We start from the raw sequence: 24,477 nt of genomic DNA, 5'->3' as shown, positions 1-24,477 counted from the left end.
AATTGTTTTTTGTTGAAGAGTGGTGTGTAAATACATGGCCATCCTACCATTACAGCTGAGAACTCGTGTGTGTGTGTGTGTGTGCCCGGCGCACAGCAGGCAGAGAAGGATCAACAGCGGACAAACATGCATCCTGACACAGATTGGAAATAAACACTCCAAAATACACACGGCCCAAAATTCACAATATGTAGTCTGCACATCACCAAAGTAAAAACAACAATGAACAAAAGAAGAAGAAAAAAAAAACACCTGGTCTTAAAGATAATTTGAAATTTTAAAAATCCCTACAACTGATGATTTTCTTTTTGCAACCAAATCTTCCTTTTCAGTGTTTTTCTCCTGTTCCTCGCTCATTTTCAGGTTGTGGGTGACAACTAGCAGGGCCTGCTTTGAATGTTTGATAAACTGATCAAGAATGATTGTGATTGGTGACTGGCTGTGCATACAGAGCCTGCACTAGCAACAAACCCTGTATCCAAGAACCCTTAAATCGCAGTAAATTATGCACTATCAGACACACATCTATTGTAGATTAGTCATGGAAAATTAGTTTTCCTTTTGTATCAAGCAGCAAAAAGTTGTAGCTCGAGGTGTTTGAGGTAATTTGCCTTACGTCACATCACACATCCTGCAAAATGACTACTGCGCATGCACACATCGCAATGGCAATGCTGAAATGATACATCGTGCAGCCCAAATTATAATAAAATATAACATAACAAAGCATAAGATATGTATACACTGCTATAAAAGTTGCTGGTATTAAATAGTTGTTGTTCTCATCAACTATTTAATACCATTTCATCTTCACTCATCCAATTTGGACTCCTGCACCTACCAATGCCATAACTAACATGTGCAATAATGTATACACCAGGATCTCTGCAACATCATTTACTACTGCTTTCATAATTTTATACTTAATTTATATTTACTTTATACTTATTACAGTTCATACCTATAGGTATGAATGTGTGTGTGTGTGTTGCGTGTGTGTGTGTGTGTGTGTGTGTCTGTCTGTCTGTCTGTGTGGCCCTGTGTGATGGCCCGGTGGCCTGTCCAGGGTGTCTGCCCGCCTGCCGCCCAATGACTGCTGGGATAGGCTCCAGCATCCCCGTGACCCTGAGAGCAGGATAAGCGGTTCTGATAATGGATGGATGGACTTGTTGCAATTTTTCTTTTATATCTGTTAAATTTAACTTTTGATATCCAACTTTATACTTCATTTACACTTTGCTGTGCACGTTTATTATCCGATTTTATTTTGCTACGTGTAACTGAGAGCAACATAGCTAGTCAGATTCCTTGTAAGTGACCATACTTGGCCAATAAAAACTGACTTTACTTGACCTGAAGATAAATATTCCTCTACTTAGGGATAATTTTTGGACCAAGGTGAAAGTTAACTGAGGGGAAAACAAACAACACCTATCCCATTAACCTCTGACCTTATCGTAGAGGTTCCCCGAGTTCTTTCTGTCGTCCTCATCACTGCTGTCCTCAGCGGGGGGGCTCTCCCTCTTCATGTCATCTCCCAAGTAGTGCTCAAACACACTAGAGAAGGCCACAGCAGACAGCATACACACCACCGGAGTCAGGGTCAGCATCAGACGCACCATCACACCGGCAAAGTACACCGCACTGATAGCATATAGTGCCACTGTTGTGGAGGAGAGAGAGAGAGAGAGAGAGAGAGAGAGAGAGAGAGAGAGAGAGAGAGAGAGAGAGAGTCAGATTAGGATTCTACAGGGAGCATGGGAGAAAAACAAACAGATAAGCAGATAGAGAGCTAAAAAGTCTGAGGAAAAGGAAAATTCAAAAAGAGACAAGTAAAACAAAAGTATTACAATATGCTGACAGCATACTGTAGGGGGCCACGGTTGGGCAACAAAAGGCAGAATACTATAGTAGGGAATGTCAGGAGTTTACATGTATATTTTACAGGCAAATCAAAAACAGCTTTAATACATGCAGTACAGAAAAATACACACAGAAAGACAGGCATAGTGAGAGACACAGGACATGTGAAGGAACTGGTAAGGGAGAGCACGCAAATTGAAATGAGAGGAACATACGGAAAGAATGAGAGAGTAAGTCACAAAGGTGCAGCGAGAAAAAGGGAAAACAATATGGAAAACAGAGGGATGGAGGGAGCGACAGACAGACAGGACCATGACGGAATGTCATCCACCGTGGACCTCGGTGAAGATTGGTTCAGCGGTGTGGGCAGAACATGGATGAAATGCAGGGCTCAAAGCATTCTGCTTGATCCATCACATTGATGAATATCTTACAAATATTCACACCAGGCAGTCACAGCCGGCTCCCCGCGGACAGACTCGTAACAAGCAGGGAAACAAATCCCTCAGAACTGATGCACAGAAAAGTATGTAGGAGTTGTTATTAAAATACTGGATACCTGTTGGACAGCATTTTTTGAAATAAAATACACAGGCGGCTCCCTCACTCCTGTCCATCACAACTGTAGTTGTTGTACGACGTGGGAATATTTGGGACGGCCACCTTGGTGTGTCCATATACAGTTCAAGGGTCCCGTTGGGACATAGGTCATTTTCGGTCATCTGCCTTCTTAATGTTTCAATGCCATCCAATTTGGCAATCAACAAAAGTAATTTGTGTATTTATTTATTTGGATCCCCCCCTTTTTTTCTCCCCAATTATACCCATCTAATTACCCCACTCTCCCGAGCCATCCCGGTCGCTGCTCCACCCTCTCTGCCGATCCGGTGAGGGCTGCAGACTACCACATGCTTCCTCCAATACATGTGGAGTCGCCAGCCGCTTCTTTTCACCTGACAGTGAGGAGTTTCACCAGGGGGATGCAGCGCGTGGGAGGATCACGCTATTCCCTCCAGTTCCCCCTCCCCCTTGAACAGGCGCCCAAACCAACCAGAGGAGGTGCTAATGCAGCGACCAGGACACAAACCCACATCTGGCTTCGAACCCGCAGACACGGCCGATTGTGTCTGCACGGACGCCCGACCAAGCCAGAGGTAACATGGGGATTCGAACTGGCGATCCCCATGTTGGTAGGCAACGGAACAGACCGCCACACCACCCGGATGCCCCTTATTTGTGTATTTTGAGAGTGCGTTAGTATTATTTACACTTGGTTAAATATTTCTACAAGACATAAGAGACAAAAATCAGAACGATAGTAACAAAACACTCAACTCTTCATAACTAAGAACTTGAACATGAGAAAATTTGAGACATTTTTCAACTGGCCTTTGAAATATTATAATATGATATAATATTATCATATTATAACTGGCTCATTGCCATGAATACATTTTGTACGTTAGAGAGTTTGAGCAAACCAATCTAGAGGGTAAGAACTATATTTTTTCAGTGTTGATGCTAAAGACAAATGTTTTAATAAACCAGACGTCGACTTATTCGTACAGGAGGAAAAGGAACTACAATAACTCATCAAAAAAGACTTAGGATGACAGCACTAACTTTTATTACTGTATGACTGTAGGGGTACACTAGTCACGCAGAAACTAGTCTTAAGTGCTAAGTAAATTTCATTAAGTCAGACTGGAGTCTGGCCCTCACTGAAGGAAACAACTCACCAATTATGAAGAGATCATTAGATACATGGAGGAATTTTAGAAATAATCACAGATATCAGCCTAGGCTGGGAGGTCGACTGCAGTCTGATAAAGATCCATTTGTCTCTGATGTTCCTTTTTTCTGTTTTGACATTATTTTTATGGCACTTCAACTTTATTGGACAGCGTGCAGTAAATGATGACAGCAAAGATAAAGGAAAGTTGGGCTGCCGTCCAACAGCAGAACCAAGGCTGCAGAGAGACAGATGAGAAGGGGAAGGGAAATGACTTGGGGCCAAAGGATGCTGGACTTTAAAAAGTTGCAGGTCTATTACTATGTGCCTTGGCTGCCTGTATCCGAGTGTTCCCTCACTGGGTGATGCATTCAGTGTACAACAAGGACCATTAAATGTCAAGTTACGGAGGCTGCTATGGATAGTTTCTTACTTCAGACTCATCTTTACCCCATCCTTTTGCATTTATTTTTTTTCTTTTTTAGATTTTGCCCCCGCCCCCCCAATTGTATCCGGACAATTACCCTACTCTTCCGCGCCATCCTGGTCACTGCTTCACACCCTCTGTTGAGCCGGGGAGGGCTGCAGACTACCACATGCTTCCTCCGATACAGGCGAGTCGCCAGCCCCTTCTTTTCACCTGACAATGAGGAATTTTGCCAGGGAGATGTAGCACGTGGGAGGATCACGCTATTCCCCCCAGTTCCCTCTCCCCCCTGAACAGGTGCCACAACCAACCAGAGGAGGCGCTAGTGCAGCATCTAGGACACATACCCACATCCGGCTTCCCACCTGCAGACACAGCCAATTGTAGGGACGCCTGACCAAGCTGGAAATAACACGGGGATTCAAACCTGCGATCTCCATGTTGGTAGGCAACACAGGCATCCATGCCACTTGGATGCCCCTCTTTTGTGTTTATTGCAGTACACCGTATATACCTCTTGGATAATTCCTGGCAAAACTGCTTGGCAAACCTACTCTGTGTGGACATAAAACTTTATAAATGTATTTATTTTCATGAGCAGACCATTGTATTATATCCATACCCACTAAATCTAGTTCAGGATTGCGAGGGGCTGGCGGTTATGCTAGCAGACATAAGGTGGAATACCTTCCGTTCAATGGGCCTCATTTATCCAGGCAAACAATTCTTTGCGTTATTGCTTTGTATCGACACGTAAATATGAGGAGCAGGATTTATCAAAGTTTTCAAAATTTTCACCTTGTTAGGATGCTGAACAGAAATTTACAAAAACCTGAGACTACATGAAAGATGTGTGTAAACTCCACAGTTCTACTTAATGCAGAACCATTAACTTTTATTCATTAAAATGATCATTAATAGACTTGTTTAATAAAAGACAAAAGAAAAAGTTGCAAATGAGATAAAATGTTTAGAATGACTAATCGCATGCTGAAAAGGCTTATGATTGCCTATGTGTTTAATATTAAATTCAATGACAAAGCCCTGTGATGGCCTGACAGCCCGTCCAGGGTGTCTCCCCGCCTGCCACCCAATGACTGCATGGATAGGATCCAGCATCCCCGTGACCCTGACAGCAGGATAAGCGGTTCGGATAATGGATGGATGGATGACAAAGGGACAAAATGCAGTAAAGTCTATGCATGCACTGGCTGACTGTGTTATCAGAGCATCTTCTTAGGGAAAGGGCGGATATTTCTTTTGGCTCATAAGCCAATGTTACATTCCCTTGAGCCCTTCCATTAAAACTACTATCAAGAGTAGAAGGCCTTTTCCATACACATATGCTGGCTTGGCTCGACTCTAACCAAGCGTGTCAGCCCAACGCGGCTAGGATTTGTATTTCCATTAAAACAGAGCTACCCACTTTTGCCAGCAGCCATACCAGCATCAGGAATCAGGAACATTTATTTATCATTTCATTTCATGCACTTGCGTACATAAAATGAAATGAAATACTGTTTCCCCCAGCCCAAAGCAGTGCAACACAAAGACAAAAACACATATCTAAACTACAACAATGGTGTTCCCTGGGCCCACAGGACGCAGCAGACCAAGCGTTCTCAGCCGATCCAGTGCCAAGCTCTCCCAGCCGTCAAACGAAGACACAAACTTGGATGCAGTAACTGGTCCCCTGGTTCTGCCAAATAATGACAGCTAAGCAGGTGTGGGCTTGGCTAGTACTTGGATGGAAGACCTCCCGGGAAAACTGAGTTGCTGCCAGAAGTGGTGTTGGTGGGCCAGTAGGGGGCAGTCTTTCCTCTAGTCATAATAAAAACAACAAATGTCAAATCCCAATGCCCCAGTGCAGTGACAGGGACACTGTGCTGTAGGAGATGCCGTCCTTCAGATGAGGCGTTAAACCGAGGTCCTGACTCACTGTGGTCATTAAAAATCCCATAGCACTTATCGCACAGAGTAGGGGGGTACCCCCGGTGTCCTGGCAAAATTCCCAAGCTGGCCCTCTCCATCTGGCCATCTAATCATCCCCCCATGAAGTTAGCTCAATGATTCCTCCCTCGCCACCTCAAGCTGATGTGTGGTGAGCGTTCTGATGCAAAAGGGCTGGCGTGCATGACCAAGGTGGGTGCTTCACATTGGTGGTGGTTGAAGTGAGGTGCCCCCTTCAATGTGAAGCGCTTTGGGTGTGTAGAAAAGCACTATATAAATTTAAGGATTATTATTATTATTATTATTACTGAAGGTGTCTTTAACTGATGACGCACTTGTCTATAGAGTAGATGATGTTTAAAAGCAGTGCCCTCTTTTCGATGACGATTAAAAGCTGGGCCTTTAGCGTTGTTTACGATTTTACTGTGCAATGGTTGTTGGTAGCCAGGTACTTATCATCATGGATTTTCAGGCTGTTGTTATGATTTTGCTTGGCATCTACCACTTATTGCTTGAAAAACGGAGACAGGATGACGGAATGGATCTAGAAGAGGTGAGGCCCATTTGATGAAGCCCATCTGACATCACCGCAACCCATTTGTATGCAAGTCTGGCGTACTTTGGCCTGACTGCAGAGATGGTCCATCTTCTCGGGCACGACTGCACAACTTGGCACCATTTAAACTGGTAATAGAAACACAAATTAACGTGGCATGGTTTGACTAGGTATGGCCAAATGTGTCAATGGAAAAAACCTATAGGCCTGCTATTAAGGCTCCTATTACAGCTGTGCAGCATCTTAGTCGGACTTCACGGGGCAAACAAGTAGACCTGGTGCTATTCCCACACATGCCCAAGTGCTGTCTGTGCTTGGATTTTTGGCAACTGGCACTTTCTAAATGGAGATCAGTGACCGCTCAGGAATATCTCTGAGTCACATACTGCTGGATGTGCTAGATTCTATTGTAAAGCTATTAAAATCTAATCTTAAATATTGTAAAACTATATTAAAATTTCCTACAGTGCACAGAGCCAACTGGGCACCAAATAGCCTTTTTCAGTCCAGCCAGTTTCCTTTATGTAATTGGTACCAAAGATTACAGTCGTGTGCGCATTAGAAGTCTCTGTCAACACCTGTACTTTGGAGAAATTCTCTTTTTTTTTCTGCCTGTGTGACACGATTTCTCACATGATTTTTGCCTTTGTGGGTGTTCTTCTGTGCCTTGTATTGCATTTCTGAGGTGGGGCAATTATGTTAATTCATAATACATAAGGTCATGTGAATGCGCTTCCAGTTTTCGAATGATTGGTATTTATCAAAATATACACATGGGCACGATAGAGACCTTGTGCCTTCAAACATTCGATAAATATGGCAGCAGTTGCTAGTTCATAAAATTAAATAAGGAAACGTACACACTTATTTACAAATATATTGATAAATGAGGCGCGATGTTGTAAAGCTGTAAAGCTGCGGTGTCTAGTGATGCTGTGGTGTCCAAAATCTCCAAAAAGAGGACAGTGAGCAAAAAGATATTATAACTGATATGCACAATTTCAAAAACTGCAAAAATAAAACCCAAGTTATGATAAACAAGTAATGACCCTTTAACACGCACAACATGCAGGGAACCCATGCACGCATTCGGAAACCATGCAAACTCCACACAGACGTGCTAGATTTGAACCAAGGACCTTCTTGTTGTGAGATGACAGTGACAACCACTAAGCCACCTTGCCACCCCTGGCAGAATTTGAAATTAATATTAGGATTACAGGATTACAGAGATAGGGACACCAATCACAGACATTTCAGGTGCAGTTTCTCAAATTAAGGTATCAAAGAGCAATACCCAGCTCTACTGAGAAGAGCTTCTTTGTGTAACTGCAATTATGAAACTTATTCTACCAGGATAACTGACTTGTCAGAGACAAAGAGAGAAAGCTCACATAGACTTGTATAACTAAAGCAAGAAAAAGACTTGTGCAGTTCTAGGCCAGTCAACTAAAACAATGCCAATTCTACAACAGGTAGTTGTTATAATATAAATCAAGATATGTTATGTATGAGTCTGTGGTGGCCAGTGCTTTCCTGCTTGCTGTTGTGTGTTGGGGCAGCAGGTTGATGGTAGTGGATGCAAACAGGCTCAATAAACTGACCCGCAAGGCCGGTGACACTGTGAGGGTGGAACTGGATTCTCTGGCAGCGGTTTCTGAGAGGAGGACGCTGTTGAAATTACATGCCATCATGGACAATGTCTCTCACCCACTCCATGACATGCTGGTTGGGCACAGGAGTACTTTTAGTAACAGACTCATTCTGCCGAAAAGCACCACAGAGGGCCACAGGAGGTCAACCCCGCCTGTGGCCATCAAACTTTACAACCCCTCCCTCAGACTGTCAGACACTCTGAGTTAATGGTCATTGGACTGGCCCTGTCGAGTTTTGTTTGTGCTGCTTGTTGTGAGCTGCGGTCCTGCAGTATAGATAGGGTGTTATGTGCACCATGCTTGTTGATATATTTTATACTAATTTCGATTTCTTATTTATCTTTTATTTCTATTTGTTTCTGTTTCTATTTTCTTATCTTGTATCTTGTTAGTTTTTAGTTATTAGAGTGTGAGTGTCTGTAGTGGAACCCAATTTCCCCTCGGGGATGAATAAAGTATTCTGATTAGTGCTTTTAGTAGCTGGGTATTAAGGGTTCAGAACAACTATCAATGGCTTTGACATCATTGGTTTAGTTGATGAAGAAGCAGAAAATACACATGAGGAGGGCAGCTTTGAATGGATTCTTAAAGACCCTGAAACCTTTTTTAAAGGGTTTAGACATTTTTACCACTTTTATCTCCGATTTAGAAATGCAACACTAAGACTCTTACCAAAGACACGTTCATCGTTGATGTTCTTGATACAGAACCAGAGGCCCGCTGGGAAGGTGCAGACAAGGATATGGAGGTCAAAAAAGAAGGAGACCCAGGTGGTGGGCTGGTGCTCGGAAACTGACGCTATTATAGGAATGTGGATCTTGGCATAGCTGGGGAAAAGAATAAGAGAGAGAGAGAGAGAGAGAGAGAGAGAGAGAGAGAGAGAGAGAGAGAGAGAGAGAGAGAGAGAGAGAGAGAGAGAGAGAGAGAGAGAGAGAGAGAGAGAGAGAGAGAGAGAGAGAGAGAGAGAGAGAGAGAGAGAGAGAGAGAGAGAGAGAGAGAGAGAGAGAGAGAGAGAGAGAGAGAGAGAGAGAGAGAGAGAGAGAGAGAGAGAGAGAGAGAGAAAAGGGGCAGAGACCAAGAGAAAAAGAGAAGAAAGGAGAGCATTGAGTGACAGCATGTGAAAATGGAGAGAAATTATAGGGAAAAGAATGCCCCTTTGTAGCAACAATGCTATTTCTATTACAAAATTAATAGAAATTATTTCATTGGATTTTGTTCCATTTGACAAATGCTTGACTCATTAATAATGAAATGAAGCTTTATTACGCTATGCAGTTATGAAGGGTGGTTAATAGTATGAAAATCATGAGGCTCAATTTGCCTCTCAAGCCCAAGACACTGTACTGCTTGGCTCCACTTCCTCAAATAAAGTGCTCTCACAGACAAACACATAGCCCAAGCACAGCTGAACTATCTCTCTCTCTCTCTCTCTCTCTCTCTCTCTCTCTCTCTCTCTCTCTCTCTCTCTCACACTCACACACACACACACACACACACACACACACACACAGTGCTGGAGTTGGCACGGGGGTAGAGAAGTAGCTTTATCTACTTTGAAATCTATGAAGGGGCTGACTGCCTAAGTTACCGTCTGCCTGACCAAAGAAGCATTTTGCCAGTTACAAGCTACACGAGCCAAGGTGAAATTACTTCCTATACATTTGATTTATTCGCTAAATCCATGAACAGACTGATAATCTCGAAACATTGCTTGCCAAACGAAGGGAAGAAATAGCACTTCAAATGTTGTCAAGGATGGGAAAGGTAGGGAACGAAGTCCCCCCCCCCTTCACAGCAAGAAGTATTTCTACTTTGATCCTTTATTCACAGCATGTTCTGAGGCTGCTACCCTGACTGATCTGAGCTGACTGATGTAAATCCTGGACTTGTGGCTCTGTCAGAGTAACTCAACTGGTTTGACAACGCGGAGTGGTGATGACCAAATTACTTCAACCCTGATATAACTACACATCTGTTCTGAGATATACCATGATTAAAAAATAATGACGCCATCTCTGCTCGTCAAAACATGCCCTTCTCCCAAGTTTTTCTGTGTGCAGTGAACAGCATGCCGCTACTGGGCCGATGGCCTGCTGCGCCACTCCTCACTGACAAAGGGGAAGAAACTGTTTCCAGTTGATTAAGACTAAGTCTCAGATACATGGAGCAATGTCTGGCATACAAAGATTTTAAACACAAACACTTTATTTTGTTGAAAGGTGCAATTCATGGGTCAAAAATTAATTAAAACCATCTATATATTTTTTTATCTCCCCCCCCTTTCTCCTCAATTGTACTTGGCCAATTACTCTATTTTCCAAGCCGTCCTGGTCGTTGCTCCACCCCCTCTGCTGAGCAAGGGAGGGCTGCAGGCTACCACATGCCTCCTCCCATACATGTGGAGTCGCCAGCTGCTTCTTTTCACCTGACAGTGAGGTGTTTTGCCAGGGGGACGTAGCACGTGGGAGGATCACGCTATTCCCCCCAGTTCCTCCTCCCCCGAACAGGTGCCCCAACTGACCAGAGGAGGTGCTAGTGCAGCGACCAGGACACATACCCATATCCAACTTCCCACCCGCACACACGGCCAATAGTGTCTGTAGGGACGCCCACCCAAGCCAGAGGTAACGTGGATTCGAACCAGCAAGCCCCATATTGGTAGTCAACAGAATAGACCGCCACACCACCGGGACGAAAGGTGTTAAATTTAAATAAAAAGTGAAATTGCAGCACCCAAATATGAAAAACTGTCTGATATTTTTGGTGTTGAAAACTGTTAACTGAAAACATCATTATTTGTCCTTAAATTAATTTGAATGAAATTTACACACAACATGAACAAGTAAATACGGTGCACTGTTATAATTAATTTCTTTGTGATAACTGGGGCAAATTTGTAAACACAATGTGAAGTGCTTCATGCACCATGTGAAACTGTCACAGATGTGTTTTTGTAACTTACCCAGTATCCCACAGGGAGTAGAAGCGTCCACTCCATGGAGCAATGTACCCTGAAGGTGGAAAATATAAAGACCATGATAAGGACTCAGACTGACTGGGATTTTCAGAAAAATACACACATAAGACACGTATGTAGCTGAAAGAACAAACAGAGACACACACACACCCACTCACACATGCAGGGCAGACACACAGTAATTACTGTGGCTCAGTGGTGATCTACGTTTTTTTGTCACGTAGCACTGGAAACAGATAATTGGTTTGAAACATTCCTTGTATTTATAATCGATCATACAATTACTCTCTAATGTGCATGTGTTGGTTTGTATACATATGTGCAAGCTGTCTTGCAGACAGTGATTGGCTGTAATGAGCTCTCTCTGGCCCTGTCCACTCAGCTCAGCTATGGAATGATTAATGAGGACATGGAAACTGGTCACAACTACTGGATGGCAAACAGTCCAGCTATCTGCTGGCCTGCCCCCCAACATGGTAATATAAGTCTATTTACACAATAAATTGATTACAATCACAAAAAACCATTTCCCTTCATTAAAGCTTCTCGGTGGCTGGGGACTGACTGGTTACATTTACATTTCATGGATAAGTAAACATATTGTAGAGTTGCACGTTCTCAAATGCTATACTGTTTTGTTTTGTCTTGCCCCCCCCCCCCCGTTTTTCTTCCCAATTGTATCCGGCCAATTACCCCACTCTATTGAGCCATCCCAGTCACTGCTCCACCCCCTCTGCCGATCCGGGGAGGGCTGCAGACTACCACATACCTCTTCTGATATATGTGGAGTCGCCAGCTGCTTCTTTTCACCTGACAGTGAGGAGTTTCGCCAGGGGGATGTAGCACGTGGGAGGATCACACTATTCCCCCCAGTTCCCCCTCCCTCCCGAACAGGCGCCCCAACCGACCAGAGGAGGCGCTACTGCAGCGACCAGGACGCATACCCACATCGGCTTCCCACCCGCAGACACAGCCAATTGTGTCTGTAGGGATGCCCGACCAAGCCAGAGGCAACACAGGGATTCGAACTGGAGATCCTGTGTTGGTAGGCAACGGAATAGACCGCTACCTAGACACCCCAAATGTTATACTTTTATAGGAAAAATGCTTGACTTCTACTTTATGTAATAATACACAGAATAAAGGCCTTTGCATATGGAGTCTGAATTTTCGTCCGAAACTTTTGCACGTTACAAAATAAATACAACCTCATGTTTTGGAAATTAACTTCACACACCAACTCCCAAAAAGTGTTCCGTCAAAAATATTTTCAGAACAGTTTCGGGTCTCTGCGTTTTTTTTCACATCCATTAAAGGAATCTCAAAGTACGCAATAACACATTTCATGTGGCATAAAAAAATGTGTACATGTCCCTACTATAGATATAGTGTCAAATGATGCCCAGGATCAACTGGATTGGGGTGACTGATCGTCTTCTTTTTAGCATGTGGTACGAGTACTGATAATACATCAAACTGGGCCACTGACAGCCTTACGTAAATGTTGATGCGAGATAGTGTGATAGTTACACAGCTCCTATTACTTTATTAACTTGTGAAATTGTCCCAGCTCTTGACACCTTCTAAGAATTGGATGTGGCCAGTGCAATAGGCCTGTCTGTGAATGTGCTCATTCATCCAGGTCATAGTTATCCAAAGGAATTGAATCAATTCCTTTGGATAGAATGCAATAGGCCCCGTTTTATTTTTATTGTACTGCTCCTCAGAAGTGAGAGAACCACAAAGTCACAGTCACTGCTTTTGCTTATGTTTTGTATTATGAATTTTTGCACCAATAATAAAGAAAAAAAACAGACTCTGTGCAAGGTTTCTGTGAGTAAGTGAGAAAAATTCTGAATTGGTGTGCAAAGACCTTAAAGGGAAATTTCACAGATGGTTTTGTGTACATGCAATCTGTACTGATGAGTTATGCAGTGGACTGAAGCAATAAAGTCCTCACTGTGTACTATATTGATAGAGAAATTGGTGTTCTTCTGCTCAGTCTTTCCCACAACGCCTACATGTACCAGAATGCATTGCATGTAAGCCTCTGCACCATCGTCCATCAAATCCTCTGTGCTTGTGTTTTGTGACATCATTTCCATCATTGGAAACGTAGCTTAGCCGAGAGAACGAGAATGTGTTTTTAAACAGTGTGTTGAGAGCAGATTGAGTCTTAGAAACCCTGCTAGGTTTTAGTTTTTCTGGCCACCAAATGACATCATGATACATCACTTGGTACCCAGAAAAAACTCTGTTTCACTGCCGCCCAAGAGATGTGGAAACAATAGGGAACGACTGCAGGTGTTTTTCATGTCCTATCCCAGGCGCAGATAGACATGGGTAAGACAGATATGAGGTTTAAAAAAAAAAATCTGTGATTTTTTTTCCTTTAACTGTCCAGTGACAAGTTTAATCTTGCTTAGGTTCCATAAATTTACTCACATTTAACAGCCTAGAAATGGTATAGTAGTTGAAATCCCAAATTCAAACCACATATAGTAACCTAAGATGGGTCAAAACAATAATCTGCCCTGTCTATCATAGTGTAACTGTCCCATTTCCTTTTAAACATTCATCAAACATAAAATATTAATTACAAGGTATTATCATGGGCAAATGAGGAATTTATATTAGGGATGACATGTGACAGGACTACAGCAAATCCTACCTTGTGTTGTGCATTTTACTTTTACACTTACCTACTACGGGATAACAGTGTGGTCTATTAACTGTAAGTACTCCCATGCACATAATGTTACCTTCTTAAACATGTGGTGTGCAGGCCAGCATTCATATTCAAACAGATGGATCAACATCGTCACAAAAAGAGAGCTTTTCATTTTGACAATGAAATAAGCATCTCTGTTGTTGTTCCTTCAAAACACACATAATGTGTATGTACGAGACCACTGTTGTGCCCATCTACCTGTGTATGTCAGGTAAATGACGGTGAGGAAAACCACCCCAGCAGCCAGAGAGATTCCCAGGAAGAACAGAGTCTGGAACTCCTGTTTAGTCAGCCTGTCTTTCAGGTACTGCAGGAAGGCATAAGCCTGAAGCAGCACAAACACACCTGGATAGATATGGCACACAAATTAAACAAGTAAAACCTTTTAAAATAACATTCTCTATTTAGAATAAAACCTTGTTGTAGAAATGAGGAGGAGTGAGTATATTATGCTGGCATAATGACACAAAACCTTTTATATATATTGAAGCATCCAGCCATCCACCCTATCAGATCCTTTTTACAAATTAATTAACAGATTGGTTTTAATCAAACAACTGTATACCACTAAATGGACAATTTTTTTGCACTGAATGTCTGAAAATAAGATGAATGGGGCTCTACTTTCCGTGGGCGCTTAAAAGGTTTTCAAAAACTTAGATGGATCCTGGTTATTACACAGTTCAAATGAAATATTACTGCTAGTCTTGGGAAAGGAACGCATTTTGCGGGAGTTAGGACTTTTTTCAACTGATCATAAACCCTGGTGGATTTGTTACTGACCTGCTGCAGCCATGTGTTCGCTGGTCCTGATTGGCTGGAATCCCACAAAGGGGATCTGCATCGAGAGGACCAAACCAATGATGTAGAAGGTGCTGTAGGCTGGAGGGAGATAAGGAAACGTTAAGGTTGTTCATATCGGACAGACATGTTCAATGAATACTGTAAGGTTGAAAAAGATAAAACACTTTTGATTGAAGCCAGAGAATCTCCATTTCTTAGACACAGATACATGTGCTCACATTCACAACCAAACACGAACACAATTTTTTTACTACATTTGTGAGGACCCTCACTGACAACATTAATTAATTCTTCCAGTATGTGTGAATTTATTGTGTGAATGTGAGGCATTAACTGTAAATCTCTGAGTACTCTGTTGAAAAAAGTGCAATATGCTATATAAATGTAATCCATTTACCACATTCCCTAGCCCCTAACCTTAATCTTCACCATCAGCACTACATATCCAACCTTAAGCCTCAACTTAATCCTAATTCTGACCTTAACGCTGAACCCATGCCCTTACCCTAAAATAGACCCCGAAGACGTAAACACCAGGAAAATGTCATCCATCCATCCTTCCATTATCAAAACCGCTTATTCTACTCAGGGTCGCGGGCATGCTTTAGCCTATCCCAGCAGTCATTGGGCAGCAGGCGGGGAGACACCCTGGACAGGCCGCCAGCCCATCACAGGGTCCACATACATACATACACATACACATACACACACACACACACACACACACACACAGTCAAACGTAGGAACAATTTAGTACAGCCGATTCACCTGATCTAGATGTCTTTGGACTGTGGGAGGAAACCAGAGCACCCGGAGGAAACCCACACAGACATGGGGAGAACATGCAAACTCCACACAGAGGACGACCCGGGATGACCCCCAAGGTTGGACTACCCCAGGGCTCAAACCCAGGACCTTCATGCTGTGAAGCGACTGCGCTAACCACTGCCCCCAAGTGTTAGCTTTTACAAGCAAATTCTATCGAAAGGACAGACCTGTTAAGTGCTCACGACTCAGGAGGATATTTTGAATACTGCAGGGAAATAAGTAGGGATGGGTATCGTTAGGATTTTATCGATACTACTACTCTTATCGGTACTGCTTATCGGTTCGGTACTTTATCGATACTCTTATCGGTTCTTTTTGATTATTATGCAAGAAAAAAAGACACTTAATTAAGAACAGAATCGACATTGCTTTATTATTCTATTATATAACTTTATATAAATATAAACAAATATTATTTATTCAGCAGCAACAGCAGCAGCAATGTTTTAAATACGTCTGAATTATAAACTTTATAATCAACATTCAACAACAACAAATAAGATAAAAAATAAAAGTAGATAAAGATAAAGAAAAAAAATATTAAAAATAAATTATTACAGCAAAAGGCTAACGGAAGTTCAAACAAACAAGAACCTAGAACATTATCCTAACAGTTCTTCTGCGGAAAAATCAACATATCTGCCTTCTCCGGCAGGAGTCGTGAGAGTCGTGATCTCTCCTGACTTATAGTGTCCCCGGCTATTAGCCTAGCTAACTCCGTATCTATGGCTTATATATTTGTAGCTAAACAATTAGCTAAGCAATTATATCTTATTTATTGGCCTATTCGTAATAATTCGTTATTAGCCTAGCTAACTCCGTATCTATGGCTTATATATTTGTAGCTAAACAATTAGCTAAGCAATTATATTTTATTTATTGGCCTATTCGTAATAATTCGTTATTAGCCTAGCTAGCTCCGTATCTATGGCTCATACGGCTTACCTGCAGTGGACGTGGATGGAACACTACGAGCAAAGCAGTGGAAAACGCCGCATTTCTGCAGATTAATACCATGTTTCGACAAAAGATGTTTCGACAGATTGCTTGTATTGCCACACTTACTGGCAAATGATTTGTTGCACTTGTGGCAACGAGCGTTGTTGTCATCGACTTTTGAAAAATATACCCAAACTTTTGAAAGTTTAGTTCTCTCCGCCATGATGAGCCCTTGAGCAGAGCTGTCTGCGCGTGTGTGAGCGAGTGTGTGGAGCACAGCACAGCCCCGCCCCTCGCGCAGTAAGAGAGAGAGACAGAGAGATGGAGAAAACGGCGAACAAGATTATGTTCGCGACGTTTAAATTCCTCGAAAAACACAATTGCCACATTATAAATCTCACTCCATGATTTCTCGAGTACCTACCGAATACCGATAGCAGAACCGAAAACGTCGGATCTTAAAAATGATCCGGTTTTTACTAATTTAGAACCGGTTCCCGTTTAGAACCGGGTTTCGGGGGGCATCCCTAGAAATAAGTAAGGAAAATGTCATCACTTTGTAAAAATGTACTCAGCACTTGCATTCAAAAACTTAAATTGGTCCTCTCTAATATAGCTGAACAAGAACACACACACACACACACACACACACACACACACACACACACACACACACACACACACACAAACTAGGTCCTTGATGTAGAACACAGAAACGAATCAGCTGCAACTTCAAACCATGAGTGACAGCCTAACAACAGTACATTTACAGGTTGAAACAATTCAAACAGTTGGAAGTGAGCAGGGTAACTGACTTCAGCAAGAAAACGGTTTCTGTGAAGGCTCCAAGTAAAACCAAAACAGTTCATCCCCTAGGGGTCACGGTAAAACTCTGCAATGAAGTCTTGGTAATAAAGCCTCAAAGTAGCAGCTGAAGTTGTTTGTTTCTGACTACAGAAAAGACAACAAACTAAAGCGCTAGTCCTCCTAAATAGGCTTAGGATTAGCACAAAGGCTAGGAGCAAACTACAAAGGCAAAACAGTGTACTTTAGAGCACAGAAACTGACAACCTATTAAAAGAAATGTATCAACTAGATGAAGGAATTTACTGTGTTTGTATGGTTTTGTGTGCATGTACATGTACAATTAAGCATACGTGTGTGTTTCTGTGTGTGTGTGTGTGTGTGTGTGTGTGTGTGTGTGCCTCCAAAAGCCTTCAGAAATCTTTGTTTGCTCCGATTAGATTGGTTAACAGTCTGAAAAATGCCAAAGAGTGAGACCCGGTATTATGACTGAATGGTTATCTTCACATCCTGTTCAGTAGAAATTCTCACTCCCACTCGTCTCTTTCAAACGTACATTCCCTGACAATGATTAGAATTATTTTTTTCCCCAACTTCACTGGTAGTTTTTCCTGTTCGCATAAACAACTTTTAGGATGTCTAGTATTTTCATTTATTATTTATCATTTATCATTTCTGCATTCTTGCTTTTTCATAACTGTACCACAGAGCTGTCAGTTAATTTCACCTCTTCATGCACTGAGCAAATCTCTTAAGTCAAGTCAATTTTATTTGTATAGTCCAATATTACAAATTACAAATTTGCCTCAGTGGGCTTTACAGCAACACAATATCCTGTCCTTAGACCCCCCTCATCGGATAAGGGGCAATTTCCTAAAAAAAAAAAAAAAAACTTTTAACAGGGAGAAAACTTAGGAAGAAACCTCAGGGAGAGCAACAGAGGAGGGATCTCTCTCCCAAGATGGACAACGTGCAATGGATGTTGTGTTTACACAATTTACAGAATACAGCATTGAAAGAGGATAAACAGAATTATAATGGAATTATACAATTTATGAAGAATATGATGCGCAGGATGCCAAGCAGTGTACAGATGCCACCGGAACACCCTAGGACCCAAGCCATGCAACCAAAACAAAACAAAACAAATAAAATAAATAATGATATGGATTTATAAGATCTATAAAAAGAAAAAAAAAATTGGTCTATTCTTCAAGACGCTTTCAAATATGCTCTTCCTTTTATTGGTTTATAAATAAGTCTCTTGCTTCAGACAAATGTCTGACATGAACAATACAATACTTGAGATTGGCTCACTCACTCCTGTGAAAGTGTCTTAAAGTGGGGGTAAGCGATCCTGGGCAGAAGTTAGCAAGAGCTAGCTAGAAAATATACTGCAAAAGAATCCGCCCCCTGACTTCTGCCTAAAAGCCTCATGAACACACAAACTGATTTAGAGCAAGTAGGACCAATGGAGACATCAGCTTGCAAAAGACAGATAACTAAGCAGGTACAGAGAAATATTTCTGTCTCCGTTTAGTGACTAGGGCGACCAGAGATCTTTTTTTCCTTTTCCTTACTTAATAGCTGTCAGGATGTGGAAAGTGTTGGTTCAATAACTACAATGAAGACGAATGTACTTTTCAAAACTTTACTGCAACTCCCGTTCAACAGCAACAACCTAAACATCACCCCTCACCGACTGAAGTCCCATCCACCTTCATACATGCGCAGTGAATAACATAGCACCTAACAAACTCCCCTTTTTTCTTTAAAGATAAACAAAGTCCAAACAACGTAAACATTTTTTTAACCTTTAACAGATAAGCTGTTTTTCTTTACCTTTAATAACTAGGTTTAAAACTGCAGTGTTAATGACTACAGTTTTATTTTAGAAAAGTCTTTGTTGTCTAGCCTGTTTAGCCTTTAAGTTCCCATACACCTTCGCTAAGAGCCCTCAGCAGAACAAGTGCCGATGTCCCCTTCTTTGTCAAGCAGTTGGAAAGCTGCTCCTTGGTAGCTGACCACATGAACTGCTGGATAGTCCCAGAGTGGATGAGCTACTTAACACTGCTGATTTCAAGGCAGAGTCTCTTCTCCGTGACTGATTTGGTGGATTTGACAGCATCAAGAAGAGAGTGATTGTCTGTTACACACACAATGGGCAAATTTTTACATGCGCAATTACCTTTGGTAAGCTCTGAGTAGAGCGTGGCTAAGAAAAATGCACTGTCAATGCCATCCACAAGTGCCAAAGTCTCTCCTGCTGAAGTGCTTTGGACAACTCTCCTGATCCTTTTTGACTGCTAGCTTAGAGGTGAGAATTTTCCATTCTCTCCCATCAGCATGATTAGGTGTCCACCTTGAGTTCCTCCGTCCCATAAAGGAATCACTGAACACCACCAGTTTCAGGGAGCTGTCTTTTCCCAAGTGCTGAAACCGTAATGTCACCTCTTCTGATTTCAGCTTCCTGATAGGTTTGTTTGCACAGTGCAGGGTCTGAACAGTAGCATGCTGTGTACTAGATGCCAGGATGGATATGTCACACATTATGTCGGGTCTACTTTGCCTTGCCCCCCATATCTGTGAAGACGTTTCGCCTCTCATCCAAGAGGCTTCCTCAGTTTGTGCCTTTCTGACTAGACCAAGCTAGTCTGACTGGCTGGTGATGAGACTCAGCATTTATCCTCTAGGAGTCGTTGTCAGAGCTATTGATATGCGTGGCTCTTTGTGATCCAATGTTTACCAACGCCCGTCGCTAACAGAGCCATAGATATGAGTGGCTCTCCTGTGCTCTGATGTCCAGCCGCGCCCGTCGCCATCAGAGCTATTAATTTGCATTTGTTTAGCAGCGACGGTCGTTGGGGGTGTTAGTTTCGACTTCATTATTCAGTGGTCATGAGAGTCATTGGAGCCGTTAGTAACCGACTGTTGTTCTTGGAGGCTAGGCTTCTTGAGTCTCCTGGGTAGAGATGAAAGGACGGCATTGTAAGTGGGAGATAGGTGGTGTCACAGACCTCCTCCTCTGTTGAGGGATGGTTTTTCCAGTTTCGCATAGATGGCTTCCTTCACCCCTCTTTCAAACCATCTATCTTCTCTGTCCAAAATGTGCACATTGCTGTCCTCGAAGGAGTGCGTCTTCTCCTTTAGGTGTAGATAGACTGCTGAGTTTTGTCCTGAGGAGTTTGGCCTTCTGTGTTGGGCCATCCGTTTGTGTAGTGATTGTTTGGTTTCTCCTATGTATAGGTCAGTGCAATCCTCATTGCATTGTACGGCATACACCAGATTGGATGAGAGGTGAAACGTCTTCATGGATATACACTCACCGGCCACTTTATTAGGCACACCTGTCCAACTGCTCGTTAACGCAAATTTCTAATCAGCCAATCACATGGCAGCAACTCAATGCATTTAGGCATGTAGACATGGTCAAGACGATCTGCTGCAGTTCAAACCGAGCATCAGAATAGGGAAGAAAGGTGATTTAAGTGACTTTGAACGTGGCATGGTTGTTGGTGCCAGACGGGCTGGTCTGAGTATTTCAGAAACTGCTGATCTACTGGGATTTTCATGCACAACCATCTCTAGGGTTTACAGAGAATGGTCCGAAAAAGAGAAAATATCCAGTGAGCGGCAGTTCTGTGGGCGAAAATGCCTTGTTGATGCCAGAGGTCAGAGGAAAATGGCCAGACTGGTTCGAGCTGACGGAAAGGCAACAGTAACTCAAATAACCACTCATTACAACCGAGGTATGCAGAAGAGCATCTCTGAACGCACAACACGTCGAACCTTGAGGCAGATGGGCTACAGCAGGAAAGACCACACCGAGTGCCACTCCTGTCAGCTAAGAACAGGAAACTGAGGCTACAATTCGCACAGGCTCACCAAAATTGGACAATAGAAGATTGGAAAAACGTTGCCTGGTCTGATGAGTCTCGATTTCTGCTGCGACATTCGGATGGTAGGGTCAGAATTTGGCGTCAACAACATGAAAGCATGGATCCACCCTGCCTTGTATCAACGGTTCAGGCTGGTGGTGGTGGTGTAATGGTGTGGGGGATATTTTCTTGGCACACTTTGGGCCCCTTAGTACCAATTGAGCATCGTGTCAACGCCACAGCCTACCTGAGTATTGTTGCTGACCATGTCCATCTCTTTATGACCACAGTGTTCCCATCTTCTGATGGCTACTTCCAGCAGGATAACGCGCCATGTCATAAAGCTCGAATCATCTCAGACTGGTTTCTTGAACATGACAATGAGTTCACTGTACTCAAATGGCCTCCACAGTCACCAGATCTCAATCCAATAGAGCACCTTTGGGATGTGGTGGACCGGGAGATTCGCATCATGGATGTGCAGCCGACAAATCTGCAGTAACTGCGTGATGCTATCATGTCAATATGGACCAAACTCTCTGAGGAATGTTTCCAGTACCTTGTTGAATCTATGCCACGAAGGATTAAGGCAGTTCTGAAGGCAAAAGGGGGTCCAACCCGGTACTAGCAAGGTGTACCTAATAAAGTGGCCAGTGAGTGTATACCAAGTCCAGTTGCACTTAATTCAACTTCTTTGGATAACCATGACCTGGATGAATGAGAACAATCACAGACATCATCATTCATCATAAGTATGTCCTTCTTCATGGCCGTTAACGCTTAACTTGGCATGCTCATATAGAAACAGTTGACGATTGTCTACTTGTTCCAGGTCAACTGACCCTGTTGTACCAGCAATTTCCTCAGGTTCAATGTACTGCGTGTTGTACCAGTTTTTGTGGTTCAGTGACTGTGGTTTCCTGCCCGGCTGAGGATTTTTCCAGCATGTACTCGGCCACTTCCACTATCTGTGTATGTAACTACTTGTCTAGTTTTCAGCCTAAGGCCTTCACGTGTCATGATGGAGTGTGTCTGTGATGTGTCAGATTGACCTTGATCCCCCCCACCCCCCAGGGGTTCACTGTTATCCTCAGTATCAAGTGACTCACCATTTGTAGTTGTCTCGTTCTCACTTTCATTTTCAGTGTCATAGTTCTCATTGAGTCCCGCTTCTGGTAACGGGGTATGATTTTCAGTACCCTCCAGCTGATTGTCCCTTTCTCACCGCATTGCTTGTGGACCATCTATCTTATGAAGCCTGGATTGATTTTGTGATAAGTGCAGTCATACCTTCATCGTCGTTTAAATCCTCTGCGGCGATTTCCAGGGCACTGTCCCTCACTCTTCCCATTAGCGACAAGGTAACCGCCAAAGCCTGCTTCTTTTTATCCAGGTCGATAACCAGTCTCCAAATTTCAACCTCATTTTTCCCACTTTTGTAAGAGTTTTTTTTCATCAAACACTGGTGGTACTTTGTATTTGACAGCAACCATCCTCTGCTACCAATGTTGGTTCGGTAACTACAATGAAGACGAATGTACTTTTCAAAACTTTACTGCAACTCCCACTCAACAGCAACAACATCAACATCACCCCCCACCCACCGAAATCCTGCTCACCTTCACACATGCGCAGTGAACAACATAGCACTTAACAGCAAGAGTGACCAAATATTATAAAAATTGCTCTAAATCAAGATCGCCAATAGCCGCTTTAATACTGCAATCTGGCAACTTTTGTTCACACTATCGTTGTTTGGTAATGTTTCCATAAATGTTACTAAGTCATCAGTCGGCAAATTACCAAATTATCGACTCTGCCTCTCGTTCACATGAGCCCGAAACATAAAATAAGAGGGAAGGTTTATGGGTTGGGTGACATGTGTGAATGAGGTTTTAGACACACACAGACATAGACACAGATGCACACACAGTGAAATAGTATGACAGGGAGAAAATCTAGGTATAAAGGTGGATGGGCTAGACAAGGAGGAAATGGAAGAGAGATCAGATGTTATTCACCCCCCCCCCCTTCATTCAGGATAATATCAATGATAATAAACTGAGTTTTAATTATTTCCAATCAACGTCCTCGGAGCACAGCTTTTGCAAGACTGCAGTCAGAAGTCTATCAGTCAGTATCGATCACATAGCTTTAAAGGTCTGAATTATGGCCATATTGTTGGAACTGTCCTTGAGCACCCAGAAGGGAACTAAATTAAAAGAAAAAACAGATTGAGTTTGGGATTGGAATCTCGACTATTTCCGCTACCATCCATCCATTGCAGCCTAAGGCTATTATTATTAATAGGATCCAACATACACTCACTGGCCACTTTATTAGGTACACCTTGCTAGTACCGGGTTGGACCCCCTTTTGCCTTCAGAACTGCCTTAATCCTTCGTGGCATAGATTCAACAAGGTACTGGAAACACTCCTCAGAGAGTTTGGTCCATATTGACATGATAGCATCACGCAGTTACTGCAGATTTGTCAGCTGCACATCCATGATGCGAATCTCCCGGTCCACCACATCCCAAAGGTGCTCTATTGGATTGAGATCTGGTGACTGTGGAGGCCATTTGAGTACAGTGAACTCATTGTCATGTTCAAGAAACCAGTCTGAGATGATTCGAGCTTTATGACATGGCGCGTTATCCTGCTGGAAGTAGCCATCAGAAGATGGGAACACTGTGGTCATAAAGAGATGGACATGGTCAGCAACAATACTCAGGTAGGCTGTGGCGTTGACACGATGCTCAATTGGTACTAAGGGGCCCAAAGTGTGCCAAGAAAATATCCCCCACACCATTACACCACCACCACCAGCCTGAACCGTTGATACAAGGCAGGGTGGATCCATGCTTTCATGTTGTTGACGCCAAATTCTGACCCTACCATCCGAATGTCGCAGCAGAAATCGAGACTCATCAGACCAGGCAACGTTTTTCCAATCTTCTATTGTCCAATTTTGGTGAGCCTGTGCAAATTGTAGCCTCAGTTTCCTGTTTTTAGCTGACAGGAGTGGCACCCGGTGTGGTCTTCTGCTGCTGTAGCCCATCTGCCTCAAGGTTCGACGTGTTGTGCATTCAGAGATGCTCTTCTGCATACCTCGGTTGTAATGAGTGGTTATTTGAGTTACTGTTGCCTTTCCGTCAGCTCGAACCAGTCTGGCCATTCTCCTCTGACCTCTGGCATCAACAAGGCATTTTCGCCCACAGAACTGCCGCTCACTGGATATTTTCTCTTTTTCGGACCATTCTCTGTAAACCCTAGAGATGGTTGTGCGTGAAAATCCCAGTAGATCAGCAGTTTCTGAAATACTCAGACCAG

At 42.9% G+C, this 24,477-nt stretch overlaps 1 protein-coding gene across 1 annotated transcript in view; it reads right to left on the bottom strand.

Moving 5' to 3' along the window:
- The window catches only part of LOC130117541 (dolichyl-diphosphooligosaccharide--protein glycosyltransferase subunit STT3B-like), an 87,200-nt gene that overhangs the window by 7,583 nt on the left and 55,140 nt on the right, over nucleotides 1-24,477 (bottom strand). Inside the window, exons 6-10 of the mRNA XM_056285643.1 lie at nucleotides 14,675-14,773; nucleotides 14,090-14,236; nucleotides 11,146-11,194; nucleotides 8,856-9,010; nucleotides 1,452-1,663 (exon numbers count right to left, since the gene is read on the bottom strand). Of these exons, the coding sequence (XP_056141618.1) occupies nucleotides 1,452-1,663; nucleotides 8,856-9,010; nucleotides 11,146-11,194; nucleotides 14,090-14,236; nucleotides 14,675-14,773 (662 nt within the window). The remainder of the gene's footprint in view (nucleotides 1-1,451; nucleotides 1,664-8,855; nucleotides 9,011-11,145; nucleotides 11,195-14,089; nucleotides 14,237-14,674; nucleotides 14,774-24,477) is intronic.

Source organism: Lampris incognitus, chromosome 9 (genome assembly GCF_029633865.1).
Source record: "Lampris incognitus isolate fLamInc1 chromosome 9, fLamInc1.hap2, whole genome shotgun sequence".
NCBI lineage: Eukaryota > Metazoa > Chordata > Actinopteri > Lampriformes > Lampridae > Lampris > Lampris incognitus.
This window is presented reverse-complemented; position numbering and strand designations above follow the sequence as displayed.